The 21,528-nt window shown below is 37.3% G+C and overlaps 1 protein-coding gene across 1 annotated transcript in view; it reads left to right on the plus strand.

Moving 5' to 3' along the window:
• Positions 1-18,933, plus strand: part of LOC127414449 (WD repeat-containing protein WRAP73-like) — a 34,231-nt gene extending 15,298 nt beyond the window's left edge. The window contains exons 5-13 of the mRNA XM_051652472.1: positions 361-420; positions 6,108-6,211; positions 6,535-6,621; positions 6,732-6,866; positions 7,019-7,096; positions 9,098-9,200; positions 10,407-10,532; positions 11,204-11,395; positions 16,781-18,933. Of these exons, the coding sequence (XP_051508432.1) occupies positions 361-420; positions 6,108-6,211; positions 6,535-6,621; positions 6,732-6,866; positions 7,019-7,096; positions 9,098-9,200; positions 10,407-10,532; positions 11,204-11,395; positions 16,781-16,887 (992 nt within the window). The 3' untranslated portion in view covers positions 16,888-18,933. The remainder of the gene's footprint in view (positions 1-360; positions 421-6,107; positions 6,212-6,534; positions 6,622-6,731; positions 6,867-7,018; positions 7,097-9,097; positions 9,201-10,406; positions 10,533-11,203; positions 11,396-16,780) is intronic.
• Positions 18,934-21,528: the final 2,595 nt, after the last annotated feature.

Here is a 21,528-nt window from a genome sequence, read left to right on the forward strand (position 1 = left end):
ACAAGTCCTTTCCCACTGGGTAAAAATAGTTTGTTTCTCTTTACCTCTTACTGAGGATAAAGGTACATCATTATCCATATTGTCATGATATATTGTCAACACTATGACTGCGAGTTGTCTTGATTTCCTGGCATTTAAACCCGTTCACACACGGCAACATCACAAAACTTGCGAAAGCTGTTGGAGTTGACTCAAAAAACTTCCAAGGGTGCCACAAGTTGACTCAAAATTACTTAAAATAAGAGATATTAAACTATATGGAAATGCCAAATCTGCTAAAAATCAAGATATAGGCCTAATGTTTATAAACTTAAAGTTCCTGAAATTTCTGGAATAACAAAATAAAATATTAATAATTATTTTGGTCCCTCTGCACAAAATCTGTATCCTACATCAAGTATCCTAAAGCCTGCCAGAAAGGTGAGTGCATGTGAGTTAATATAGACGGTCAGTATCTAAAAGCATTCAAAGGTATGAAATGATCCAATCTGAAACTCCATATTAAAGTAATAAGCCACTTAAGGCTGTGCATTAGTAATCTCACTATGTTGTTGTTAGGCGTGACACAAAGCGAAGTGGCTTAAACACCCTTAACCCTTTAAGCTCAGATTGGCCCACCAAGTTAAAATAGTGATCAAAATATTAATAATCTTGATCAACACAAAATAGATATTTTACAATGCATGAAGGCATTATGACCAAAACTGAACAAAAGCTTTGAAATTTGCAGGTAATTCAGAAGTGTTCCGTTTTGATAATTTATTAAAAAAAATTGCACTGTACATATTATTGTAACCGGTAAAAACATAAAATTGATCAAATAGCCATGTGTTTATGAGTAATAGCAAAGTACGTATCTTTGACATACATGTAACATGTGAACAGATGTTGCTTATAAGCCGCGTTTTCACTTAAAATATCACATACCATTATTTAGCGGAGAGGGTACGCAACGTAATAGAATGCATAAATCATTATATAATTCACATGAAGCACAATGTGCACACAGCACATAATGTGCTATCTGGCTAAAAATACGTTAGTTTCCTAGATCAGATGACTTCATGAGTAATGATTGTATGTTGTCCAGCATCATGGAGCGCTAAACCAATCATATTAGGATTCAGATCACTGCTGGATTGGAAATCATCCAAATAGGGGCAGAGAGGATCTTTCACAGTAATTACATATAGCCACCAGGAGATGGTGCCAAGTACATGAGACAGATTCAATGATGGCTCAAATGACACAGAAAGGAACTGAATGAGATCTTGTTACTCATGCCTGAATGCTTTGGAGAGAGAGCATACCCTTAGTCGTTGTATTTGCAGGTGTAATTACTATAGTTCTTATTTGCAATTATTATGTTTTTTTGGGGGTTTTTTGGAGACGTTTTTGGACACTATGATAAATTGTTTTTGCAGTGCTATAACTTTTGATTGCTTTGTCGTATCCACACAAAAATTTACTCCATTACAGTGATATGATTGGGAACAAAACAAATGCAGTTTTTCAGTGCTACCTTATTTGCTCCCTGAGATATATAATATCAAATCAGAAAAATACGTTTTGCTCGTTTTGGCTCGTTTTTTGTTTTGTTTTTTGTTATTTTTCAGCAGTATCTTAGGCTGAGAGTCTCATAATTGATCATAATCTATATCATTAAAGAAATGGAAAAGTTGTCTTTAAAATGATACAAAACAATTGACCCTCTTTGTTTTTGTTTTTTTATAGAGTTATAAGCTTTTAATTTTGGACATGCCACTAATATAGGAAATCTTTAAAACACCTTCAGAGCTTAAAGGGTTAACCATGGTATAATCACTGCAACACATGTTCTTATGTGGGTTATTGCTTATGATAGGATATGTGGTATTATGGGGAGGTACATTTGGGTGATTTACACAAAACCGGTCAAGAAAATGTACTGGGCATATTCAACCCCAAATAAAAAAAAAAATGAAATTATATTTTGCATAAGAAGATGAAGCATATATTTTAGGGCAGTAAATTGCCCCAGACCTCCAGATTTGATATTACATTCATACTTATTTGCCAATTTGATTGTGATTCTGTATGTGTTGCTATTTCATGTTCTATTTAGCTGTAATCCCCCCCCCCCCCCATTGAAGAACAGTTGTGTCTATGATAATTATTTAACTCTGTAAAACAGAAATTATAGGTAAAAGGTAGGAATGTGCAAAATGACCAGTTTTCATAATCGATTAGTCGTTGTGTTGCCTGAGCTTTTAGTCGACTATGAAAAGAATGTATACATTTTTTTTTTACTTATTTGTTATTTTAGTTTTCTTTTTAAAGGTGCACTCAGTAGTTTTTTCCTCATTAAAAAATTAAATTCCTAAAGACATAATGTAATTTTGCAATATATTTAGGAAATCATGACCACTTACTGTACATTAAAATGAAGACTACAGTCATATCAGTAACCTTATAAAAGCTGTTTTATTCTACATGGAGAGGGTCCGCACATGGGGGCTGCCATGTTAGAATCACATGACCAGCAGAATACTACTCACTTAATCTCAGTAACCGTCCTGTTATTTGACACGTCCACTCATTGATTAAATTAAACATGGCTGACTGTGAATACTACATTTATACAATGGCATCTAAAATTGAAAACGATTGATTTTAAATGATGCTGCATCCAAGCCACTAGGTGTCAGTGTAAGCCCAAGATGACACACAGACAAAAGTTATTGAGTGCCCCTTTTAAAGCAAAAATATTTAAACATTCTTAAAACAAAATATGTTTACTTGACAAGGAAAATGGCGTAAGATATTAAGTCTTTTTTTTTTTTTTTTTTTTTTTTTAGAGAAATCTGACAAAATGAATTGCTGTACAGTGATTTTTTTAAATAAAAATGTGCAAAAATGACAGTACCAAGGGAGTAGTACTATGATGTAGAATACTTTACAATTTAAATTAAATGTGCTTCATCTCAACATTGTGTTGTCAGGGTAACACAGTAAATTATGAGTTATTTCGTTTAGCTTCTGCAGTCATAGTTCAGCTTTGAAGGTCACAATTCCTTTCCAGTGTCAATAAAAAGTATGTGAACCCTTTTGGAATTAGCTGGTTTTCTGCATTAATTGGTCACAAAATGTGATCTCATCTTCATCAAACAAATATAAACAAAGCACAATGTGCTTAAACTAACAACACACAAACAGTTATGTCATGTCTTTATTGAACACATCCCATGTAAGTGAACCCTAGGATGTTATAACTGGCCAATCCTCCTTTGGCAGCACTAACCTCAACCAAGCGTTTCCAGTAGCTGCAGATTAGACCTGCACAATGTTCAAGAGGAATTTTGGACCATTATTCCTTCTGTTGTGAACGGCTCTCTTGAGGTCATGCTACAGCATTTCTATTGGGCTCTGACTGGCCCAATCCAAAAGGTGGATTTTCTTTTTTTGAAGCCATTCTGTAGAGGATTTACTTCGATGTTTAGGGTCATTGCCTTGCGACATCACCCATCTTCTACTGAGCTTTAGCTGGCACACAGCCACCCTGACATTATCCTCTAGGATATCTTGATAACTTGGAAATAAATTTTTCCCTCAATGATGGGAAGCATTCTAGGCCCAAAAGCAGCAAAGCAGCCCCAAATCATGATGCTCCCTCCACCGTACTTCACCGTTAGGATGATGTTTTCATGTTGGTATGTGGTGCCATTTTACGCCATATGTATTACTTTGTATTTGAGTGCTTTTTATAAGTCAAAGTAGCTCTAACCCACACCTCCAGTCTCATTTTATTAATTGGATGCCAGGTTTGCCAACTCCTGTCTCTAATTAGCTTTTTTTTTATCGTCTTAAGCCTAGGTATTCACTCCACAGCACTGTGAACGATTAATTGCTCGACAAATGCAGTTCAATAAATACAGTTGTGCTCAAAAGTTTGCATACCCTGGCAGACATTGTGAAATTTTGGCATTGATTTTGAAAATATGACTGATCATGCAAATAGTGCAGGATAGTGATCATATGAAGCCATTTATTATCACATAGTTGTTTGGCTCCTTTTTAAATCATAATGATAACAGAAATCACCCAAATGGCCCTGATCAAAAGTTTACATACCCTTGAATGTTTGGCCTTGTTACAGACACACAAGGTGACACACACATGTTTAAATGGCAATTAAAGGTTAATTTCCCACACCTGTGGCTTTTTAAATTGCAATTAGTGCCTGTGTATAAATAATCAATGTTTGTTAGCGCTCACATGGATGCACTGAGCAGGCTAGATACTGAGCCATGGGGAGCAGAAAATAACTGTTAAAAGACCTGCGTAACAAGGTAATGGAACTTTATAAAGATGGAAAAGGATATAAAAAGATATCCATAGCCTTGAAAATGCCAGTCAGTACTGTTCAATCACTTATTAAGAAGTGGAAAATTCGGGGATCTCTTGATACCAAGCCAAGGTCAGGTAGACCAAGAAAGATTTCAGCCACAACTGCCAGAAGAATTGTGGGGATACAAAGAAAAACCCACATGTAACCTCAGGAGAAATACAGGCTGCTCTGGAAAAAGACGGTGTGGTTGTTTCAAGGAGCACAATACGACGATACTTGAACAAAAATGAGCTGCATGGTCGAGTTGCCAGAAAGCCTTTACTGCGCCAATGCCACAAAAAAACACCTTGACACGCCTCACAGCTTCTGTCACACTGTAATTTGGAGTGACGAGACCAAAATAGAGCTTTATGGTCACAACCATAAGCACTATGTTTGGAGAATGGTCAACAAGGCCTATAGTGAAAAGAATACCATCCCCACTGTGAAGCATGGTGGTGGCTCACTGATGTTTTGGGGGTGTGTGAGCTCTAAAGGCACGGGGAATCTTGTGAAAATTGATGGCAAGATGAATGCAGCATGTTATCAGAAAATACTGGCAGACAATTTGCATTCTGCACGAAAGCTGCACATGGGACGCTCTTGGACTTTCCAGCAGGACAATGACCCTAAGCGCAAGGCCAAGTTGACCCTCCAGTGGTTACAGCAGAAAAAGATGAAGGTTCTGGAGTGGCCATCACAGTCTTCTGACCTTAATATCATCGAGCCACTCTGGGGAGATTTCAAACGTGTGGTTCATGCAAGATGACCAAAGACTTTGCATGACCTGGAGGCATTTTGCCAAGACGAATGGGCAGCTGTACCACCTGCAAGAATTTGGGGCCTCATAAACAACTATTACAAAAGACTGCACGCTGTCATTGATGCTAAAGGGGGCAATACACAGTATTAAGAACAAACCAAAACAAACCAAAGCAAGCGCTAACACAAGCTCCTCCCCCTCTGTTGTAAACAACACTGCGCTTCCGTATTTTTTCGCACACACATCTGTTCTCGCGTGAAAATATAAACGCGGAAAATGTAAACATGACAAATGACACATTATCTACTGCATTTATATTACTGTGAATCATCATTGAGTGGTTAAAACAGCTGCTTTTATTGATCTCATTTGGATTCTGTTGATAGAATGAGGCATGTAGTCACTGATAACATTGGTCATATTGGTTAATTAAATGTTATTAAATGCTCTTCAAATGTAATTAAAATGCTTGGCAGCCTTGGCAGTGTCCAAATGTTCGCAAACAGTACACTGTTGCTCAACTGTTTTGACATTTTTTTTCTATCCTTGAGTGAAAAACGAAGACGAACTTTGCCATGAGTGTATCAGAGCCTTTATTTGCAGTATATAAAGATTTAATTTACCCCAAAATCTAAATTCTTTCATCAATTGCTCATGTCGTTCTATGCCGTTCTGCCAACAAAACATTGAAAACGTGCATTTACAAAACATTTCTAGTGACAAAAAAAAGGAAAACATGGGTTGTGACAATCAGATGATATTTAAGAAATCAAGACCATACAACTTATTGGACAAACTGTACTTCTAACCATCACAACCTTGTTTATCTTCATGCCATATTAAATATAGCATCTACTTTGACTAAGGTCTGTTGCCACCCCAAACTCAACAGCTTGTACAAATCTCATAACAGCACATATTCTCTAGAATATACGTTTGACTGTTTATAGCATTAAATGTATAAATGTGTTGTTTCAGGTATGGACTTCACTGCAGATGGCCGTTATATGGCGCTGGCGGAGCGACGGGAATGTAAAGACTACATTAGTGTGTTTGTGTGCGATGACTGGCATCTTCTCCGAGTGAGTACACCAGTTCTCTTCCATTCTCTGAACCAACCGGATGATTAGAAGTATGTAATTGTGTGAGTGCTTTTGCCTGGCGGCTGAGCTGTGGTGCTCATGCAGCAGACACAGGTTTGAATCTGGCCTGTATTGAAAATAAAAAAGCCTCAATTTTTCAATTTATAATACTGCACATGCATAATTTGTCAGAATTCGAGGATAAATAAAATAACTCTGCAGTTCACAATGTTAAGAGAACCACAGTTCTCCCACAATTGGCAAACAATTATTTTAATATTGGATAATGTTTCTTATCACTTTTTGTGTTATTTTGTGTTTAGCATTTTGAGAGTGAAACTCAAGATCTGGCAGGTCTTGAGTGGTCCCCTAATGGCTGTGTGCTTGCGGTGTGGGATAGCTGTCTTGAGGTGAGCTACTTGTAAGTCAGCTGTATCTGAATTGGATGTTTCATTATGGAACATTCTACATAAGTTCAGAATTATTAACTAAAGGGAAAAATGTCTCTTTCTTTCCTCAGTATAAAATGTTATTATATTCGCTGGATGGTCGCCTGTTGTCCTCCTACAGTGCTTATGAGTGGTCTCTAGGCATTAAATCTGTCGCTTGGACTCCCAGCAGCCAGTTCCTGGCCATTGGCAGTTATGATGAGAAAGTGTGAACTCTCTTTTAGAATTGTATATTGAAGCTCTATTTAAACCCTAGATTTTGTGCATGTATTTATTTAAAAAAATACGTAACCTGCTGCATCAGGGAGAGGGATTCTTGATATGAGGTTTAAGAGAGTTTTGATTGGCTTTTTAACAGGTTCGAATCCTGAATCATATAACCTGGAAGAAGCTCACAGAGTTTGAACATCCAGCCATCATCAGCAACTCCAAAGCAGTAGGTAACGGGATGAGTTGGGGTATTGAGAGGACTGTTTGAGAGACAAAAACAATTTTGCTCAATGTATTCAATATATCAGATTAGTCTTGGGATTGATGCCTTTTTCACACATCGGTTATTGGAAGCAGATGACATGGCATGTTATACAATTCAAAATAATTAAAAGAATTATTAAAAGTAATGATTGACGCAGAGCTACAACTCTGGAGGGTGCTTAAAAATTCTTCAGTGCTACGGAGTGCAGCTCGCATAGTTTTTCATTAAATTAGACCCAAATCACTATCAAATGTATCTATTTTTTATATACAGTTGAAGTCAGAAGTTTACATACACCTTAGCCAAATACATTTAAACTCAGTTTTTCACAATTCCTGACACTTAATTGTAGAAAACATTCCCTGTCTTAGGTCAGTTAAGATCACTACTTTATTTTAAGATTGTGAAATGTCAGAATAATAGTAGAGAGAATGATTTATTTCAGCTTTGATTTATTTCATCACATTCGCAGTGGGTCAGAAGTTTATATACACTTTGTTAGTATTTGGTAGCATTGCCTTTAAATTGTTTAACTTGGGTCAAACATTTTGGGTAGCCTTCCACAAGCTCCTCACAGTAAGCTGCTGGAATTTTGGCCCATTCCTCCAGACAGAACTGGTGTAACTGAGTCAGGTTTGTAGGCCTCCTTGCTCGCACACACTTTTTCAGTTCTGCCCACAAATTTTCTGTCGGATTGAGGTCAGGGCTTTGTGATGGTCACTCCAGTACCTTGACTTTGTTGTCCTTAAGCCATTTTGCCACAACTTTGGAGGTATGCTTGGGGTCATTGTCCGTTTGGAAGACCCATTTGCGACCGAACTTTAACTTCCTGGCTGATGTCTGAGATGTTGCTTCAATATATCCACATAATTTTCCTTCCTCATGATGCCATCTATTTAGTGAAGTGCACCAGTCCCTCCTGCAGCAAAGCACCCCCCACAACACGATGCTGCCACCCCCATGCTTCACGGTTGGGATGGTGATCTTCGGCTTGCAAGCCTCACCCTTTTTCCTTCAAACATAACGATGGACATTATGGCCAAACAGTTAAATTTTTGTTTCATCAGACCAGAGGACATTTCTCCAAAAAGTAAGATCTTTGTTCCCATGTGCACTTGCAAACTGTATTCTGGCTTTTTTATGGCGATTTGGAGCAGTGGCTTCTTCCTTTCTGAGCAGCTTTTCAGGTTATGTTGATATAGGACTCGTTTTACTGTAGATATAGATACTTGTCTACCTGTTTCCTCCAACATATTCACAAGGTCCTTTGCTGTTGTTCTGGGATTGATTTGCACTTTTCACTCCAAACTACGTTCATCTCTAGGAGACAGAATGCGTCTCCTTCCTGAGTGGTATGATGGCTGTGTATACTTGCATACTATTGTTTGTACAGATGTACATGGTACCTTCAGGCGTTTGGAAAATGCTCCCAAGGGTGAACCAGACTTGTGGGGATCCACAATTGTTTTCTGAGGACTTGGCTGGTTTCTTTTGATTTTCCCATGATGTCAAGCAAAGAGGCACTGAGTGTGAAGGTAGGCCTTAAAATACATCCACAGGTACACCTCCTTTTGACTCCAGTTAGCCTATCAGAATTGCCTAAAGGCTTGACGTAATTTTCTGGAATTTTCCAAGCTGCTTAAAGGCACAGTTAACTTAGTGTATGTAAACTTCTGACCCACTGGAATTGTGAAATGGTCAATTAAAGGTGAAACAATCTGTCTGTAAACAATTGTTGGGAAAAGTTACTCATGTCATGCACAAAGTAGATAAACGACTAAATGACTTGCCAAAACTATAGTTTGCTAATATGAAATCTGTGGAGTGGTTAAAAAATTTGTTTTAATGACTTCAACCTAAGTGTATGTAAACTTCTGACTTCAACTGTAAATACATTAAAAGAATGAAAAATATTGAGATACTGTTTTTGTTGAAGATTCTGGTGAAATTATTTTCTTCTAGGTGTTATTTAAGGAAATGGAGAAAAGAGCTGTTGTTGGTAGTGAGGATCTTTCTATTCATCAGTTGACTGTGGGTAACTCTCTCTTCAGTACACAGAGCAAATGTAAGTTTCATTAATCTTGTGGTGTACAGCTCAAAACATAGTTCTTGCTAGGTAAACTATGTTCACAATGTGAGAAGGGTCTCTATTTAACAGCACTGTCTCTGTGGAGGCTGTAGTTAGGAGGCTCAGCGTGGCAGCATGTCATTATGAATGATGATAAACTATTTTTATTGCTGGACTATTGACAGAGGTCTGCAGATGCCACTACATAAATCTTACCAACAAAAACATGTATTGTCTCATTGAAACATAAGATCAGCATTGCTAAGCCCCCAAAACCCATTTTAAAATGCCCCACTACCACTCACTTCTGTGGTAGGTATGTAAATAGCATTTAATAAGATATAATATACAGTAGTTTATAATATTATATAATAATGCATTCTATTTTACATATAATACCTAATAAATGTAAATAGCTTACATATTATGTATTTGCAAAACTTAGAAATATTTTTAAATAGACACAGGTGGAGTCCATATCATGGAATCAGAATTTTTATTTATTTTATTTTTTTTACTTCATTCTGATTTACTATATAGACATACACTAATGGTTACAACGTAATGCTCCATTCCCAGTCCATCCAAATATATATATATATATATTTTGTTTTTCAAACTTAACTGCAAAAATATGTCATTCAGGTATTGTATTGAGCTCATTAACATTAATGACATTTACACAGGGGATGATTTTTATTAAAACTAACAGATTTACAATTTTTCTTTTTGTTATATGAAGGTCATATTAAAATTTTTTTTTTTTTTTTTTTCATCAGGCCTTTATCATTTATTTTTGGTACTTTTCAAATGCCTTTTCTGTATAGATTTTACAGTTTTAGCCCTTTCCCAGACCATTGGTGCACATACACATTGTTTATAACATTTAGAATGTGTTTTTTTTTTTTTTTTTGCATTATGTAATTTTCATGATTACATTTTTCTCCCCTCAATGCAGCTGGATTTTACTTTTGCTTCTTATTTTTGTAATTCCCATTATTCTTTATAATGATTCTTTTTAGATTCTAATTAATTTAATACAGCAATCTTTTAGTGTTTGGTAAAGAGTTTTTAGTTGAAATCTATAAAGATTTTTTTCTAAGTTAATAAATTTAAAGGTAGCACAACATAAATATAAGCATTACAGTTATGAGAAAAAGTGCTTTCTCATTTGATCTAATAGACTGCAATACCTTATTTCAGATGAAATCACACAACTGCCAGCCAAAGTTTCAGTGGTCAAGCCGGATCCAGATCGTGCCAACCCAAAAATCGGCATCTCTGCAATGGCTTTCAGTGCAGATAATCGCTATCTTGCTACAAAGGATGGTGAGAATGTCACATTTAACAGTCATGTATCTTGAATATCAATCAAACAGGGTGCCCACAACTATTGGCCAAGTAATTTCCATGATTTTACTAGTCGTTTGCTGGATAGCGATTTTTTTAAATTACTTTATAGAGCACTTACAAAAAGCAATATCTAGCCAAATAAATATTTTAGAGCTGAGAAAAAAGGTAGTATTCACTATGGAATATTCCATGTCTTTTATGATTGTATTAATTTCCATGATTTCCAGGCCTGGAAATCACATTTTTAAAATTCCCTGAAATGTCTCTCAGACTTCTGTTCAATCTGACAACAGCAGCAGTTTTGAGAAGCATTTAAGTGTTCCAAATTGGTTTGGATTTTCACAAACACTTGTTGCCTTGCTTCCTGGGAAATTCCCTTGTATTTAATACACAGAGCTGATTCTTGCCATTGATGTGCTAACAAATGTCCTGACAAATGTGCAGGGCTCAACATTAAGGATTGCCTATTGGGGTCAGTGAGTTTTGGGCATCTTAAAGGAACCGTCACATTCCCTATCAGGCCACTGCTGTGTTGTCACAAAATATTTCATATGATGATCATGTACATGTGTTTTTCATAGACTCACGTTGAAGTGTGTGTGTGGTGTTAATATTGAGATGCTAACACTCTGTGAATCCTCCGTCAGATAACATGCCACAAAGTGTGTGGGTGTGGGACATGCAGAGACTCGGTCTGCTGGCGGTTCTGGAACAAACGGCTCCTGTTCGCTGCTTTGTCTGGGACCCACGCAAACCTCGACTGGCTCTCTGCACCGGAAACTCCAAAGTTTATCTGTGGTCACCAGCTGGCTGTGTGTCTGTTAATGTTCCAGTGGAAGGTATAAGTCCAGATTCACAACAGTACATGTCACAGCATTTCATTCAAACATGTTTTTACATGTTTCCAAAAACATTAATTTGATTTATTCTGTGTGTTGTAATAAAGCAATAAGCCATGAGCATCTGTGTAGTACACCGTGACCAGATAAAGTGACAAGCGATAAAGGTATCTTTTCCATTTCCATTCGAATTCTGTTTCTGCTGCGTCACACCGGGTAGCCCCGCCCACTGTGAAATCTCATTGTTCCAAATTCATGATCCTCATAACTGTACATTAAACATCAACTATGTTCCGATTGGCTGTAATTGTGGCACGCAGCAGTTCACGTTTAGTGTGGACAGACAAATTGCTTGTCACTGGAATCTATTGTATGGCGTCTTGTTAGGGATGTTTTTAGGTGGTCGCACACCAGACACATCTGGTGGATGTCCTAAAATGTGTCCTAAAATTCAAAACCCTTTTTTTCTATGATTGTACACGCACCGGTGCCGCTTAGTGTCCGTAGCTGGGTGCTAGCTATGACTCTGGAGGCTTTCGGAGAATTCTGCCATGCCACTGAGTGCTGAGTGTTTTTTCTGGATTAATCCGGAATTCATTTTTTTCTGACCAAAAAATTTGACCCACTCAATAATCTATATCTATAAGCTTTGCATTCTCTTAAACACTTTTTACCCAAACACGTGTCATTAAACCTTCCCTCGGATGGAGCCACTGCTGAGTCATGCACATAGATTTTCCAACTGAAAACGTGCAAGACGAAGGCTACCGTTTTTAAGGTACAATTCAAGCTTTACAGATGTGTTATTTGCACTGAAAATGTGAAATTTAACTTCACATATAAAGTACTCAGTGCCAGAATATAGAACCATTTGTATGTATAATCATAAACCCCTGTAGACCTAGTCCAGACAATTGAAAATGTTAAACAAGTTGGACATGTCTAGACAAGTTTTTTTCCCATTTAGATCGGGAAATGAACTTGCGTTATGGACGTGATAAAAAATGGACTTGAGATTTTTGGAGACCACATCTGTAAAAATGTTGTAAATTGAAATGCACAATCCAGAAATAATAGCCGCAGAGGGCTCTATTTTTGTGACCGCGCTAGGTGTAGCGCTAAGCACAACAACTGTGCACTACGTCTTATCCAATTTTCGTGAGATCGCTAATTCTAAGCTTAATTTTCATGCCAGCGCAAGTGGGTGTGGGTGGGAGTTTTGCGCTGTCTGTGGGTGTATTGTATGCTAATGAAGTGGCACAAAGTGCAATCTGCTATTTTCCTGAGAACTAGATAATTATTTCCAGAGAACAGAGATAGAGAATATGGCTGGGTATCAGCACAGATGCCCCGATACGATTTCGATTCACAAGATTTCGATTCTCGATTCAATTCTCGGTTTGATTCAATGAATATAGATTCAATAAAAATCAGAAATTCAGTAATACTATTTGCAGAGATGTTTCTAAAACTGTACAGGGAACACCAGTTTACAAATGGTGAATTAATAAAAAGAAATTAAGATAGTCACAGACCTGAATATTAAACTATTTTTATTTCAGGTTCACATGGGTACATTCCCTAAAACAGAACCCACCTCTCTATGTCAAAAGCATACAATATGAGTAGCCAGAATTTTGATTCAAAATGATAGTTGAAAATAAAATGGGCAAGTCAAAACAGTCCCATGCCATGTTCAAAAAGGATCAGGTTACTTTACATTAAAGATGTGTCAAAAAGTAAAATCTCAACACATTAACTGTAACATGGAGGCTGCAAGCCTATGAACATTGTAGGAAACTGGCTCAAACTAACACTGCCTCATTGGAGATTGCAATTTTTTTTGCAAGAAAAGGAGCTGGTCAACATGCTCTGCTAGAAGACAACTTCTTTGAGCTGTTACAATGTCACCAGCTGTGGAGAAGGTCCTTTTAGCTGGGACACTGTTCCCAGAACATAAAGATAGCGTTTGGCCTGGTGGGACAAAAGGGGGTACTCTCCCTCATGCATACTCCACCACTTAAGTGGATCTTCTGAGAGAGGTATGGGTATAACTTCCCTGTATTTGACGACTTCTTCCGTGCCCTGTCTGCAGCATTAGTGTTGGCCCCTGTAGCCACTGGTGCATAGGCTGCCCCAAGCAGATCCAACAGTGCACAGAATTCTTTTGACCTCTTTGCTGGGGAGGGGTCATCACCAAGGGTTTTTTGCTCTTGTACAGGTGCACTGCCTCCAATACCAGCACTATCAGATCCTTGCTGCTGATAGAAACCAGGAAAATGTAAATTACTCACAATGGAATTCAATAGTGTTGCCCATTTCTACAATACAGAAAATGGATTTAATTTAATTTACTATATTTATGTGCAATTTACAGAGTATGGATATCTGCCAATGTCCAAATTGTCTATAAATGAAAGTCTGAGCTTTCCTTGTGGAATAACAGATAAACTTAGCAAAAATGTAAGATTTGTTTTGTGTGTTTTGTTTACATTTTCAATTTTAAAACTTTATACAACTTACATCAGGTGTTTTAACTTGCTCCAGAGTGATCTCACTGATCAATCTTGTGAATGTGTCCTCGCGGTCCTCGTCAGAGACAAAAGGAAGGGTCTTGAAACAAGGGTCAAGTGCAGGTGCAACATGCAGCTTCTCTTTCAGATTTGCATATCTTGAAAGATTACACAAGCACATTGGAATTACATTACACACACACACACTTACAATTAACCAGTAACGTAATATGTAATCTGTTGTTACACAGATGTTACATTTTATAGATAGTAATAGCTGTTATTGTGAACATACCTAAACCACAAGTCATCGTGCACGGCAGATTTTAGTTCCTTAATGACGGTGGAATCACTGGTAGTCTGGCGCATCTTCTCAAGTAGCTGTGCGTGCAACGTTGCAATAACAGATAGGGTAGCGGAGCTCTCCCCAGACGTTGCTAGCGTTACAGCCTTCATTGGCCGAAGAGCTTTCATGTCTGCCTCTGTCAGGGTGCAAAGATCCTTTTCGTTCCTGCGGACTTCAGGAGAAAGCAGTGTAGCTGAGATTGCTGGTTGTTGTTCCAAAAATCTGTCAAGCATATCCAACGCGCTGTTCCACCTGGTCACTTCATCAGTTTAAGTTGGCGACAGGATACGTTCAGTAACTTTTGTTTATCTTTGAAAACTTTGTTAGCGTTAGCACTCCTGAAAGAATGTCACTATGCACCTAACTTGACCAAGCAACCGAGACGGCTGGAAGTTTCAGCGCAGCTTGCAATGCCAGATTTAGTGTTTGAGCAAAGCAGCTCCATCATCTCCACGGCACGTATCATATTGGCAGCACTGTCGGTCACAATAACCGGATCTTTCTTAGTGAGCTCCCACTCTTCCAAAGGCTGTGAAAGCATTGCAGATATATTTGCCCCTGTGTGGCTAGCCTGCATAGCCCTGGTCTGCAACACATTTGAAATGAGAATCCAGTCATCAAATATATAGTGGCAGGTAATTGTGCCATAGGTGTCTTGACTCCTTGACGTCCAACCATCGCACGTGAGGGCCACTCTGGCCATAACAACATTTATTTTTACCTCGTTATACAGTCTCTGGATTTTCTCTTCCCTCATCTGTTTGCGGCTAGGGATAGAATAACGTGGCTCCAGCACATTCAACATGTAATGGAATCCATTGTTTTCCACAACGCTGTATGGCCTTATATCTTTGCAAATAAAAATTGCAATTGACTCAGTGTGCACGAGGTTAATTGTGAGGAATTCTGCTAGTAAACGTATTTTTTATTTTAGTTGTCTGTTCGGTTGTGGGGGTGTTGAAACCTACCTGTCTGGGTGATGTCTTGTCAAATGGTTCTGTAGATTTGTAGTATTACTACTGTATTTAACCTCAGCATTGCAAATCATGCATATTGCTTTGCTCCTGTAAACAGCATCGTGGCCGTCATGCTTGCGAAATCCAAAATGCTTCCATACCGCTGCCTTTTTATTTGAAGGTGTTGACGCTGATGTGCCTGCATCCGCCATGTTAAGCACTGAATTATTTAATCAACAGGCTTTCCGTTTGCGCAAGGTAAATTAGAGAGTGACATCTAGAGGAGAAGACTGGTTATAAAATTATTCATGTTAATCAGATCCAGTAGTATCTTATGTTAAACGTTTGTGGAAATAAATACAGAAAATGATCGATTTATGGCTTTTGAGAATCAATAACGAATCGACAACATTTAAAAAAAAATTAATCGAAATTATTATTTTTTTGCCCAGCCCTAATAGAGAACATATAACACATGCATTGCGGTCCAGAGCAGCGCAGCTGAAAATACAGTCACAATGCAGGGGATGCATTGCATACTGCCCATTTACACTACCAAATTTTTATGAATGGGCTGTCTTCATCTTTATCAATGTTGCTTGACATGAAACGGAATATATAATAGGACACAAACGGTGCAATAACTGGAGAACAACCTCAGAATTAAATTGCACTTGACCCAGCCCATTAGCGCTTTGTGCGCGCGGTTTTGGCAAACCACTTACGCCTAGACTTAGCAGCGCATGCTTGTATGAAAATGCGCTCTTAAAATAGGGCCCAGAATGAAGAAGGGTTGGCACTCTCAAGAACATGTAATATTTCATTTTTATTCCTGGCGTGACAGTACAGTACATGTAAAGGGAAGACCATCCAAAATGCTTTGAAACCTGCAGACCTGAGATTGAAAGATTGAAATCGCGATATGGACTTGCATGATTGCTAAACCACAAAATGCTGTGTTTTTAAACAGTTTGGGGAGTTGGTGTTGTTTGCTTTGCCACAGTCTTCGCTTGGTACATTTTCCTCATTTTGCTGATCACATGCCTGATTAAATTACATTAAAAAATCACCCAAATCATCCTCAAGGAATACATTAATGACTTTAACCTAGGCTAGAAGATTGTAAATAGGCAATTTCTCAGAAGCATGTATGCATTTTTGTGGTTTGACAGCATAGGCCACATATAGAGAAATTGCATAATAAATATTGTCATTCACTCTAAAAATGGCTGTTCCCAAAGTTCCTAATATGGCCAGCTGTTGAGTAAAAACAAAAGCCAAAGCCAGTTTTTACTTAGATTCGACGAGTGTGAATGTTGGACCTTGATTACAGTAGTTTGAAGTTGAGGGAAAATGTTACCACTTAACTGTGGTAAAATCACAATAATGCACAGCTTCTCATGGCTTATTACTTTTTATAAAATGTTGGCAACAGCAACTTAATTGAAACCATTGTTTAAAAAATAAAGAATAATAATTGTTTAAAGAATAATAATTCTTCATGAACTTCTACAAGAAACTGCTTCTGTGGCAACATCTCACTTGTTATACTATGTATGTTTGTTCATAGGCAGTTTTCAGGTGCAGTCTCTGTTCTGGCACTGCAGTGGAAGCTCACTCATCCTGCTTTCGAAAGAGCAGCTCTGTCTCTGTTACATGGACACAGAGGAGAAATAGACCAAAGCAATTCATCAGACTTAAATTTCACAATATAGGACCAGTTTCTGCTGATCAACTGCTCCCATGAGAGTAGAAGAGACTCGTATAAGAGATCTGGTTTCCAAAGAACACTAGGAAATACACTGTGTGTGCCTGCAAAAATACCTCAGCACTTGCGATGTGGATTTGAAGTTTTCAGGTGGGATTTTTACTGAATTGTTTCATCTTAAATTTAATTTGACAAAATAATGAAATGAAAAGTTAAATAATAAATCAACATGATGAAAATTGTCAATACAGCACATGCTACAAGAGCTGGTACATTCTGTGATTGTCCACCTATAGTTGTTATCCACTGCTAAAATCAGTCTTGCTCTGTTCCTGCTTTGTTCTCAAGCAGGATATTACCTAGCAGAGAGGTTTAACAAATATGAATGATTCTACAACAGTAGTCCAGTGCATATGAACTGATGCATTCACTCAGATCTGTCTTGATGGCCTTAGACAAGATACATAGGTTTTACATATGCTTCATGAAGGACCAAACATTTCATTAGAAATGCATCAAACGTATGTCACTTGAGATTTACAGTGATTTTGAAGATGTATTTTTTAAAATTAATGTCAGTTGTGAATGTGAGGCTTTATGAGGATAATGTCTGTTGTATTAGAATGTCTGTATTTGTATTACCAGGTTTCCATGTATGTTTGGAAGCTAGGATTATTTTTATTTTTTTTATAAAATTAGAGCCATTTGTAATAAAGTTTCTACATTGATGTTTCTCTTAGTAATTTATATATATATATATATATATATATATATATATATATATATATATATATATATATATGCACCGATCAGCTATAACATTAAAACCACCTGCCTGATACTATGTAGGTCCCCCTCGTGCCGCCAAAATAACGCCAACCCGCATCTCAGAATAGCATTCTGAGATGCTATTCTTCTCATCACAATTGTAGAGAGTGGTTATCTGAGTTACTGCAGACTTTGTTAGCTCGAACCAGTCTGGCCATTCTCTGTTGACCTCTCTCATCAACAAGGCATTTCAGTCCACAGAACTGCCGCTCACTGGATGTTTTTTGTTTTTGCACCATTCTGAGTAAACTCTAGAGACTGTTGTGTTTGAAAATCCCAGGAGATCAGCAGTTAAAGAAATACACAAACAAGCCCATCTGGGACCAACAATTTATATTTTGCACTTGATATGTTTAACCGTTACAGTGATAAAGTAGACATTAGGCTAGCTATTAAGCCTTTCAGTACAGTAAAGTAAAAAAAAAAAAAAAAACATTTTGTCTCCATAAAATAATCCCCCAAACAGCTGTCAATATCTAACAAAAATAATATATTTAATTTCAACTGTCATTTATCACTGTTTATTAATTGCAATGACACAATCATCAGAGATGGACCAGTCAAAAGTAGTTTCTAACAATGGCATCCCTTATTGCACGTCCAGTCAGTCACTCATTCTGAGAGGATGCCGGGTTTGGTCTGGGTCTTCAGCAGGCTCAGGTGCATCATAAACATCATCACAGAGAGGGACATTTAGCCTTTTTATGATTTAAAATGCATGTTCAATATATCCACCATGTATTGTGAATAATGTATATTTGTTTGTTTTTATTTATTTGTTGTGGGTCAGATGAGGTGTCTGACTGTTTAAAAGAAACTGAAAATGGAAGGGGATGTTTGTATTGTTTTATTGTGATGTTTTCTGTCTCTTCAAATAAAAACACTTAAAGTGACCCCATGCTGGCTATTCTACCTGTTGTTCTTTACATAGCTAGTAGCCTACATTGTGATATGTAGTCCCATTTAGAGCACTGGTAATCCAGATTTGGTAATCTTGAAAAGATTGTATCTGGATCAGGGTGATCCAATCCAATATTGCTTTGAAAAACCAGCACAAATGTAAAATGGATTACCTGATCCTGGATAGCAAAACATGGGATTTCCGAATCCAGATCATTCTTATCCAGATTAAACTTTTTGATCTACTGGGCCCTAGGATTTTCACACAGCAGTCTCTAGAATTTAGTGAATGAATGATGCCAAAAATAAAAAAAACATCCAGTTCTGTGGACAGAAATGTCTTGTTGATGAGAGAGGTCAACAGAGAATGGCCAGACTGGTTCGAGCTGACAAAGTCTACATTAACTTAGATAACCACTCTCTACAATTGTGGTGAGAAGAATGCTATTCTGAGATGTGGATTGGCGCTGTTTTGGCAGCACGAGGGGGACCTACACAAAATAAGGCAGGTGGTTTAAATGTTGTGTCTGATATATATATATATTATGTAAATATATATTTTTCCACATTTACATATATATATACACTACCGATCAAAAGTTTTGAAACACTTGACTGAAATGTTTCTCATGATCTTTAAAATCTTTTGATCTGAAGGCGTATGCTTAAATGTTTGAAATTAGTTTTGTAGACAAAAATATAATTGTGCCACCATATTAATTTATTTCATTATAAAACTAAAATTTAATTAAAAAAACTAAAAGTTTTTGGAAATTGATGACTTGGACCAAATAATAAAGAAAAGCAGCCAATAAGTGCCCAACATAGATGGGAACTCCTTCAATACTGTTTAAAAATCATCCCAGGGTGATACCTCAAGAAGTTGGTTGAGAAAATGTCAAGAGTACATGTCTGCAAATTCTAGGCAAAGGGTGACTACTTTGAAGATGCTAAAATATAACACAGTTCTGATTTATTTTGGATTTTGTTTAGTCACAACATAATTCCCATAGTTCCATTTATGTTATTCCATAGTTTTGATGACTTTACATTTAGACACATTCTAAAATGTGAAAACAATTATAAAGAATGAGTGTTTCAAAACTTTTGACCGATAGTGTGTGTGTGTGTGTGTGTGTGTGTGTGTGTGTGTGTGTGTAATGTAAATGTGGAAAAACGTATATATTCACATAAAATATATATATATAAATATGTATATTATATAAATGTGTCAAGAAGTATCGTGATGTATCGAATTGTGACATGTACAGTTGAAGTCAGAAGTTTACATACACCTTAGCCAAATACATTTATACTTCTGACATATAATCATAGAAAACATTCCCTGTCTTAGGTCAGTTAGGATCACTACTTTATTTTAAGAATATGAAATGTCAGAATAATAGTAGAGAGAATGATTTATTTCAGCTTTTATTTCTTTCATTACATTCCCAGTGGGAAAGAAGTTTACATACACTTTGTTAGTATTTGGTAGCATTGCCTTTAAATTGTGTAACTGGGGTCAAACATTTTGGGTAGCTTCCACAAACTTCTCACAATAAGTGAGTCAGGATTGTAGGCCTCCTTGCTCACACAAGCTTTTTCAGTTCAGCCACTCCAATACCTTGACTTTGTTGTCCTTAAGCCATTTTGCCAAACTTTGGAGGTATTGTTGGGGTCATTGTCCATTTGGAAGACCCATTTGCGACTGAGCTTTAACTTCCTGGCTGATATTTTGAGATGTTGCTTTAATATATCCACATAATTTTCCTTCCGCATGATGCCATCTATTTTGTGAAGTGCACCAGTCCCTCCAGCAGCAAAGCACCCCCACAACATGATGCTGCCACCCCCATGCTTCATGGTTGGTATGGTGTTCTTTGGCTTGCAAGCCTCACCCTTTTTCCTCCAAACATAACGATGGTCATTATGGCTAAACAGTTCAGTTTTTTGTTTCATCAGACCACAGGACATTTCTCCAAAAAGTAAGATCCTTGTCCCCATGTGCACTTGCAAACTTTAGTCTGGCTTTTTTACGGCGGTTTTGGAGCAGTGGCTCCTTCCTTGCTGAGCAGCCTTTCAGGTTATGTTGATATAGGACTTGTTTTACTGTGGATATAGATACTTGTCTACCTGTTTCCTCCAGCATCTTCACAAGGTCCTTTGCTGTTATTCTGGGATTGATTTGCACTTTTTGCACCAAACTACGTTCTTCTCTAGGAGACAGAACGTGTCTCCTTCCTGAGCGGTATGATGGCTGCGTGGTCCCATGGTGTTTATACTTGCGTACTATTGTTTGTACAGATGAACGTGGTACCTTCAGGCATATGGAAATTGCTCCCAAGGATGAACCAGACTTGTGGAGGTCCACAATTGTTTTTCTGAGGTCTCTGCTGATTACTTTTGATTTTCCCATGATGTCAAGCAAAGAGGCACTAAGTTTAGCCTTAAAATACATCCACAGGTACACCTCCAATTCAGTACACCTCCTATCAGAAGGTAATTATCTAAAGCTTGACATAATTTTCTGGAATTTTCCAAGCTTTTTAAAGGCACAGTTAACTTAGTGTATGTAAACTTCTGACCCACTGGAATTGTGATATAGTCAATTAAAAGTGAAACAATCTGTCTGTAAACAATTGTTGGAAAAATTACTTGTGTCATGCACAAAGTAGATGTCCTAAACGACTTGCCAAAACTATAGTTTGCTAATATTAAATCTGTGGAGTGGTTAAAAAATGAGTTTCAATGACTTCAACCTAAGTGTATGTAAACTTCTGACTTCAGCTGTATCACAATATATCGAATCGTGACAGATTACATGTAATCTGTTACTACCCGGCACTGTTTATACATACAGTATATACAGTATATATATATAT

The sequence above is a fragment of the Myxocyprinus asiaticus genome, chromosome 24 (assembly GCF_019703515.2).
Source record: "Myxocyprinus asiaticus isolate MX2 ecotype Aquarium Trade chromosome 24, UBuf_Myxa_2, whole genome shotgun sequence".
Lineage (NCBI taxonomy): Eukaryota > Metazoa > Chordata > Actinopteri > Cypriniformes > Catostomidae > Myxocyprinus > Myxocyprinus asiaticus.